This window comes from Rhopilema esculentum, chromosome 15, assembly GCF_057945365.1.
Source record: "Rhopilema esculentum isolate cy_ngs chromosome 15, ASM5794536v1, whole genome shotgun sequence".
Classification (NCBI taxonomy): Eukaryota; Metazoa; Cnidaria; class Scyphozoa; order Rhizostomeae; family Rhizostomatidae; genus Rhopilema; species Rhopilema esculentum.
Genome location: NC_142829.1, coordinates 7,236,194 through 7,245,118, shown reverse-complemented (window position 1 = coordinate 7,245,118; position 8,925 = coordinate 7,236,194). Strand labels below are relative to the sequence as shown.

Here is an 8,925-nt window from a genome sequence, read left to right as displayed (position 1 = left end):
TCTTTGCACAAATGTGTTAAGAAAATAATGCATTTAGTGGCTAAAAATTGTTGCTGGATCCTTTTTAAAACAGATAAATCATTATTTTCTGGAATTTCGACGAGACAGAGAACACCACAGCAAGCACCGCGACTGTAAATACTTGGAATTGGCGAATGACGGCTTATTTTTCCAATATTGACAACAATTTATCAATTTAAGTGCAATATAAGGCCACTCACTAAATTTCACATCGATATTCGAAAGAGAAGTGAACGAAATCAGTCCTTACTTTTACCAAATTTATAAGGGCTCAGTATGGAGCAAGTTCCTTTTGCCATTATTCAAAATGGCGGAAGTAAACAAATTTTGACTCACAACGTACCTGTGAGTTGAACATCTAGCGCCTTCGGGGCTTCTATATCATTGATTAAATGATATTTTTAGTCTCGTTTCCGTGCCCATTCAATTAAGTTCAATAAAATGTATATTTTTGTGGAGCCTACATTACGAATCAAAAATTGTCAAAGCACCAATATAGCCCAATATGATACCTTTGACTAGATCTTGGCTGGACCTTAATTTAAAAACAGTATACCCGTGGCTGGTTCAGAAGCCCGTAAAAGTATTCCTTTGCTCGCAGCACATTTCAAGGTATCTTTACTATGGACAGAATCTTGTCATTTCAGAAGAATTTTTATGTAAAAGCAGTCAGAGAACGGGTTCCAATCATGTTTCCTTGACGCAAAATAATTGGAAACCTCGACAGTCTGATATCTCTTCAATTTTGCAGTCATACGTTAAACCACAGTAGACGATGCAACGAAGGTATTAACATAAGAATATGGAGAGCAACCATGGTATTATCTCAAGTGATGTTATGTTTGCCAGTGTTTTGACTTCAATGTAACATACAATTGATCAACTTCTGATTCAATGCTATCAAGAAAACGTTTACTTAACTGCAAGTTTTCCCATAATAAAGGAAAAAGGAGCAAGCAATTTCCAAAACAAAAAGTACTGAATGAACTTCTTTTACGACTTAACGTCTTGAAAATATGTGAAAATATATTCATTCAGTGCGAATATGTTCACATGACCTTGTTCTGAAAAAAGGTGAAGAACACCAGGGTATTTTGGATTCAGTTAGTAAAAATGAGCTGATAGATTAAGACTAAACTTAGACAGTGAAGATACTCGCCAAGGAATTTGATAAGTGTTAGAAACCTCAAAATAATGTATTTGTAACGATGAGCTCTATTTAAAGACATGAATTATACGTTGGAGTAGTGAAAACTTAAGCCAGTTTTTAAGGTTCGATCTTCTGTAAAGATCAGGGCAGTCGTTTGGAGCTTTGAGGTACATTGAAATACCAAAAGGGGAGCAGGAAATAAAAATCTGCAAGCACGATGAAAAGATTTTGGTTAAAAGTTCGCAGCCTGGTATTGGTATTAATGTCTGACAGACATCAGGCGTCCGGGTTAAAACAGAAGTAGCAGTTTCCGGTGAACCAACAGAAATGAAGAAGAAGCAATGAATTCAAGTCTCAGCTTGCTTTTGTCGCTTTGCTTTCTTTGTGGCATCTTTAGAGGATTGTGTTGTTCGTTTCAAAGCTTTGACTTTTCTTGTTTGTAGCTTATCGAGATCCTGCGACTGCATATGAATGCGTCCTGTTTTTGTCCCAAAGACATCATGATCAACGTTCTTGGTCTTTTGAATCTAGGAAACAAATAAACAAAATTCAAATGGGATAGGCCAGATCAAGGATGTAGAAAGCTTCTCAAAAGTAACGGGGCTAAAAAACAGCCCCACATGATCACCTCCTACACTGAAAACTTCTCCAATACACTTTTATTCGCAGGTTAATTCAATTATCAAATTGACAATCAATAATTGATGGTCGATGAAGATGACCATCAATTAACAGTAAGGTTCTAATCACAGGGATCACTTATCATGTATGGTCTATATTTCATTGAAATGAGGAAAGACAGTTGACTTTTGCTCTGATGAAGCCCCGTATGCCGGGCCGAAATATTAGCCATAAATGATTTACGTGTATTTGTTGTTGTTCATTCTCATCGCGTTGCGGTGTTACTTATTTACTACATAAGACATTCAAAATCTACAATTCAATGAAAACCGTTTTTAGTGCAGCATCATTCTCTAATGAAATTTTTCTTGAAAATAAGAGGCTTAAGACTTTCTAGATTTTCTTCTCACGTGACGTAAACTCGATCACTAAAACCCCTACGTTTCCCACAGTCGGCTTCTAACTTCCTAGCTTCTATTTCTTTTGAAAAAGAAAACTGTTCATGCAAAATTGTGAGAAAGAGCTACTTGGCTTAAAATCCATATTTATGTGATATCATCGACATTATCTTACTCTTGGTTATGAAGACAATATAGAAAAAAGTTGTGCGTGCTGTGAAAAGTTTACCTTGGCAGCCTTTGGTTGCCTGCAAGCTTCTTTGTACAAGTCATTAGAGGCCAGCCTCGTTCTTCTGACAAAGAAATCAATGGACGGCCCCATTTCTACCAGTTCGATTCGAGGCGTTTTCAAGCCAGACTTTTTTAAGGCCACTCTAAAAGGTATGATATAAAAATTGGGATTATAGGGGGAGATCAGCTGTCAATTTTCAAGGGAAAAGTTCTTAACATAAAGAGGTGAGGTGAAAAAGGAGTTCTTAACAATAAGTATTTATAAATGAACTTTGTCATTGCACGCTTTCAGTTAATACTTCAAATCACCTTGTTCTAGATTCCAGAATTACATCCAGATAAATTCGAGATTTAAAAATACTTGAAACATGTAATTGATGAAAATCAAGAAAAGAACATCCACCTCTATTAATGCTGAAGTTAACACTATAAAATTCTCCCTTATGTTTTCATCGTATATTGTATTGATAAGCATTCTACAGAGATAGAAATTTACTAAAAAGAAATATCAAATAGGAGTAGACTGTAATGAAATCAGCTTTCCTTAAAAGGGAGTTTATACATTACGCAACGGTGGAATGATCTTTCGCCCTTTCTGCAAACATACCATAGAGGAACTTGGTTCAGTTTTCCAAATGTCATCAATTAAACAAAGAAAACAACAAAAAATACCGGTAACTGCGCATTAAGACTTTCCCATCAATGGCTGTGAACTGTAAAACATGTTCCAGTCCTTGTAAACGAATTGATTCCACAAGTGGGCCACGCCAGAAATCTAAAAAAACATTTCTCAATCTTATTGCTTATTCAAACAAATTTTAGGCATTTTAAGTCAATGGATTCGTTCGTTTTAAGTTTAAATAAAACATTACAAAATCATTGATTTTAAGGAGCCAATTTACGCCAGTTCATCATAAAACAATGTCATGTTACTATGTCTCACTGACGAAATTTGAACTGTCTTTTTAATCGAGACGTTAATGTCGTTTAAGTTTGAATCTTAACTGATAAATGATAGTATGCTAAAAACGATCGAATCAATACATATATATATCTAAAGTTTGCTATTCAAAAACTCGATACAGTCACTTTTACTTTAACTATGCCTGAAATTAGCTCTCAGTATCAATTGTTAATTAGATTTTAAACAAAACTGTTGATCTATCTTCTTCAAAATGACCACAAAGAAATGTTTCCTTCGTCAATCACTACAAACACGAGTCATTTTTATCAGTGCATCAAAGTTTGAAAACTTTTATCTTTTATCGCTAAATTAGGAGGCGTTATAAACCCTCGATACCCTTCAAAAATACAATATTTGATTTTCTTCAAAGCAAAGTTTAGGCAGCTAAAAGTTTGACACAAAAATGCAGTTTGATGAAATAGCATTAATTTGCTGAAGAAAAGCGTACTGGAATTGTCTTGATCAAAGCTAATAAAATATTTGCAGATCGCTTCCATAACATAAACATTGGGGATTTATCGTTGCTTTTTTTCAAGACAAAATGAATTCTTGCAAAGAAATGTACAGTGGAATCCCGCTAACACGAGCGCTGCTAATTACAAACTCCGAACTTCTTCGAACTAAAAGTGTGGTCTCTTGGAAACCTTCCTGTACATTATGATCTTTATGATCTCCCGCCATTATGATCTTTATATGTACTTGGTCTCGACAAAATTCTTAATAACGGGATTGCACTTAATGTTTCACTTTTACTGTAGCGTACATCAAATTATTGCCTTAAAGTTTTTGCCTTAAAAAATTAAAAACATTAAAGTTTATAAGAGTCGATTCCGATGATCGAATGAGCGATTAAACCGGCTAAGAAGTGGCCAGGTCCTCCTTCGCAGCGTAACTATACCTCCTGGCTCCCTTCTCATTTTCAGTTCAGTGTCAGTCTCCTTCCAAAGCAGGGAGCCAAGAACAGTCCTGAAGTATCTGTTTAACAGTTTTTCACTTTAATATATTCAGTTAAACAGCAATGACAAAGAACAAAAATTGAAGCAACAGTTTTAATTATTTAATAACCCTTGAAAAATAATTTGAAATGACTTCCATTTTTTCGGAAGGAATGTTGAAAAATAATTACCTATGAATATGCTTTTTATTCTTTTATAATCAGGATCTGAGTCGAAAATTTCACCACTGAATAAAAGACATGGCTTTGTTCCGGAGGTGCACTTTTCAGTCTATAAAAAATCAAATAAGAAGTGAATTCAAACCTACTATATGAATAAGTAAAGGCTTTTTCACAGGCAAATGCCAAGTTCTATTTTTGAAGATAAAAACATTTCAATAATCGTGGCTATGAAACAGACATTTTTTTCATTTCATAATATAGTCTCAAAGGCATGTTAGTATATATTCTGGGACTAAGACAACTCTTCAAACAACAACAAAAATATAAGAGCTCAAAAACATACATTTCTGGATTCAGTTAATTTTTTATCTATTCTTTTTATCTCATAAAATAGTTAATCGTATCAGAAAATTGAAAACCTTAAATCCGGATATTGGAATGTAGTTTTCTACACCAAACTCTGCCATGTCTAAGATGTGTCCATCATAAAATCGACCTAAAAGGAAAAATAAAACGGAAAAATCAATGGCATGCATCAACCTTACTGTAAACACATTATATAACAAGATAAGATCATTTTATGATTTGTAGTGGAAGCTTTATAAAAATGTAGAAACTCCATTTTACTTCTCCAAGTGAGGTTAGATTTTGAAACGTTCACGAAGGTTGCTTAATAGCAAAATCAATAATTAAAGCGTTTTATTATTGTTACTCGCAAAGGATTAGCAGCAAATCTAATATTTTAGTGTTGAAAACCCCATAAAGGAAATCAGATAGCATGATCATCTGCATGTTGCAAAAGTGTAGCGATGAATTTGGATGTTATGAATTTAAATAATATCTCACCAAAAACTAGGTTATTTGGTCTTTTCTTAGAATGTGAACCAAAAACAAACAAAGATGCATCATTCTTCTGTGAGAAGAACTCCTGGAAAGGAAAAACATTTCTAATTCATAACAACAATAATAATGGTAATTATAGTAATAGTTTGTAAAAATCAGTCTTTTGGCCTTAATTAAAAAGTACCTTAAAAAAATCAGTTGATATTCTTCAAAGGAGAAAAAGTAGAATATGCAAAAAGCCATTCTGATTTTGAGTTGAAAGCTTACTTCAGTTTTTGACTAGTGAAAATTTCTTCTGCAATCCTTTCATAAGATCTCTTGGAACTGGTTGAATTTTCTTCTACACAAATATTTCAAACTCCAACAACTACTGAACAATTTTAAAAAAAATTTTCAAGGGCATCAAATTTCCTGGCTTTTAGGCAAATTAAGAAAAAGATGAAAACATACCAAAGAATTCTGATCTTCAAAGGGCCTTAATATGTTTTTTCTATGAAAAGGAAAGAAAAGTTAATCTGCAATTGTTTTAAAAAAATCGTTTTAAATTAAAAACTAAAACCAGTAACATTGCTCAGGGCCACAAATAGGCAATCTTCTGGGGGAGGGGAGGGGGGTTAGCAACCTATTTCCCTTTTTGTAGCTCAAATACATTTCCAGCAATCTATCACTTTTTCATTACTTTAGTCAATTCACTTCAATAAATGTTCAAGGACTGCTAAAAACCTTCTATTAGCATTATCAATGAATGGTAGCTCATACTGCAGCCTTTAGCCTAACTATCCAAAAATGCTAATGAAAAACAACCTTATCATTATTAAAAATTTGAATAAAATTATATTCCTCTAAACTATGCTAGATCAAACACACAGAGTAGCTACTTTGCTAGGGTGAGAAACAATTAAAGAACCTTGGTTTGCGAGCTGCCTCTGACACTGCAACACCCTAACTTACACCAAACTAAAAACAATACCATACCCACAAAAATAAATGATAAAAATGTATCAATAATGTATTCAGGGCAATAAATGGTTGTTAAGTCCTTATTTAAACCGATTTTTATTCTTTATATGCTTGATGGTACATTCAAAACTCATTTTGTTGGCTATTGAACTGCATGTTTTCTATCATAAGGTATTAAATGACATAGTTGATCATCAACTAATTTGGCTATATAATAATTTGCAATGTTAGAAAGTTTTTTACGCAGGGTTTTACAGTGGTGTGAATATGATTCCTAAGGCAGGAAGAAATGAGAAAAGAAGAATAATCATTTGGTTGAAAAAGACTAATAGCAAATGAATGCTAGGTTTTGTTATTCTAGGTGATCAAATTCTCTTCAAAAACACTTCAATGCAAGAACTTACCTCTGAAACATCACAGCATTTGGTTTTTTCAATATATACTAAGGTAAGAAATAATTGATTGTTGTCATTTGCAATTCTGAATGAAAAATCAATATTTTTTAAGCTTTATAAGTAGACAAAAATCTTTAGTGATAAGGTTTGCTTAGAAAGTTCTAGAATACTTATTTAAGAAAATAATGTAGAATAATTTCATTTTCTACATTACTTATGAATCACAAAATTCCTAATATACAGTGCCTTGTTGTCTGGGTTCTTTGAACTATGTTTACAATAAGTGACACATTAAACATTAGAACATTGAAATATCAAGTTCTTAAATCTCAATTTAAAATAAACTTAAACAGTTCTATATATTTAACTTCTCATTTTCATTAATGGCACAACTTACAATATTTTTCAACACATCTGTAACTATTTCACTGGTTCTTCCTCCTCTGATTATGATTGCTGACTTGATATCCTCCAAGATTTTGGGTTCTTTTTTCTCAATAGCCCTCTTCCCTCTCTGGGTCTTTGGCTTTCTACAGGAAAAAAGGTATCATTAAACAATTAAAAAATCATTAAAAAGTATGCGAACCAGCAGAAAGAAACCAGAAGAAACTTCACTGGGTTGACATACTTTCAACAGCTGGTGAGACTTTCTTTTTTCTAGAATCTAAAAATTGCTTCTATTCAAGAAAAGGTTACTTAATGCGTTTTCTCCAATTGACTGAAGTATCTCCAATCTTGCTTGATAGAGTGGAGGCTCAAAAGAGCAGGGGGGCTCAAAAGAGCAAGGGTACTGAAAAGAGCAAGGGTACTGATAATAGAGCTTTTACGGTAACAAACATCGGAAGCTTAGCCTGAAAAATAATGATTGGTAATATTTAACATCCACATCTTGTACTAATAATTTAACAAATAACATAAAAAATCATGTAATCATTATGTTATATACAATTTTAATCTCATATTTTTCTTTTTTTGTATTTCTTATCTGCTTACTGTTTTACCTGTACGCTTTATCAAACTAACATGACAAAATTTAAAATGGTTTGATTGTGTCAAAAAAAAGGGAGATGGGTCTCTTTTAATATGGCCTAAAGTGAGATGTGAGTTAAGAAGAAAAATGTCTGCTATCCAAGGAGTGCTTGTATACAACAATTTGTCAATTGACATCAGAAAAAAATACTTTGATTTTACTGGAATGAAAATTGACACACTTTGTTTTTAAATCCAGAAGCTGAAAGTCATTTTGTTCAATTTTTCAATCTGTCTGGGTTGTTTATCTTATTACTTTACAATCTTCAATGATATTAGGAAGGCAATATCAAATTTATAGAATATCATGTGAACAGGTGGTTCAGTTGACAGGGTGATGATGTGCATTGTCACTGGTACCAGGTTCTATTCCTGCCTTTGATGTTTCACTACCTCATATTCACACTCATTAAATTGAGCCTTTCATCTAATTCACATTGAAACAATTGTTTTTATCACTTAAAATATTATGTGATAATTATTATCTTTATTTTTGTAGTTGTTAAGTTTCAAACTGGTTTCTTGAAACCTTGTCAATTTTACATTTTACAGCTGTTTCATAATGCCCAATGATAAAGTTTCCTGAAATAGCATCGACCATCAAAGCAATGTAAACTTGTTGATTTTGCTTATAATACTTGTTAGGAAAAAGAAAAAGACTTTTCGGTGATTTCTTTAAGCTTTTTGAAAACCCTACAAGAACTTAGCAACAGCTACAAGAAAACCTTTTTTAAACTTTCATTCAGAAGCTCATAAAAACACATCTTTGAGCATATTGCAACCACAGACCCCCATTTTCAAAGACAAAACCAAATAAACAGGTCTTGGGCTATAAGGGCTTTGACAAAAATAGCTTTACGCAATTCACAAACCAACCCAGATTCGATCGGAAAGATCTAAGTGCCTACTTGAGCGAAACTACTAGTATGGTATCCCTCGCTGATGGAGCGATGCCATTTCAAGTGTTTGAACATTGCGGTAGGGCTGCCTACACTTGCTTTTCAAATATATCATTGTTAGGATTAATATTAAAAACAAAATTAAAAGGAGACAGAGTCTTACACTATTTGTGCCATTTCTACTTCAATCTTGGTGGGCTTTAATTTCTTGATTTTTCTCAGCACGTACTTCCATGAATCACATGTAAGTTTTGATCCATGTTGATTTTCACAAAGAGGTTATCATGTGATTACGAG

The 8,925-nt window shown here is 33.1% G+C and overlaps 1 protein-coding gene across 1 annotated transcript; it reads right to left on the bottom strand.

Moving 5' to 3' along the window:
* Positions 1 to 8,918, bottom strand: LOC135685767 (ribosome production factor 2 homolog). The gene is made up of 10 exons (XM_065201836.2): positions 8,792 to 8,918; positions 7,098 to 7,230; positions 6,710 to 6,747; positions 5,796 to 5,835; positions 5,349 to 5,430; positions 4,922 to 4,998; positions 4,512 to 4,611; positions 3,094 to 3,196; positions 2,420 to 2,564; positions 1 to 1,698 (listed from the first exon to the last, which is right to left on the bottom strand). Exons 1-10 carry the CDS (start codon positions 8,803 to 8,805, stop codon positions 1,519 to 1,521), a joined length of 912 nt encoding a protein of 303 aa, XP_065057908.2. The 5' UTR covers positions 8,806 to 8,918; the 3' UTR covers positions 1 to 1,518.
* Between the last annotated feature and the right edge of the window lie 7 nt (positions 8,919 to 8,925).

Bases quoted from the DNA above. Each gene is read 5' to 3' on its own strand.
- LOC135685767 (XM_065201836.2), bottom strand. The intron at 6,748-7,097 runs GTAAGTTGTGCC...TTCTTACCTTAG, and splicing joins CAGATGTGTTGAAAAATATT to TATATATTGAAAAAACCAAA. The intron at 5,836-6,709 runs GTAAGTTCTTGC...TCCTTTTCATAG, and splicing joins AATGCTGTGATGTTTCAGAG to AAAAAACATATTAAGGCCCT.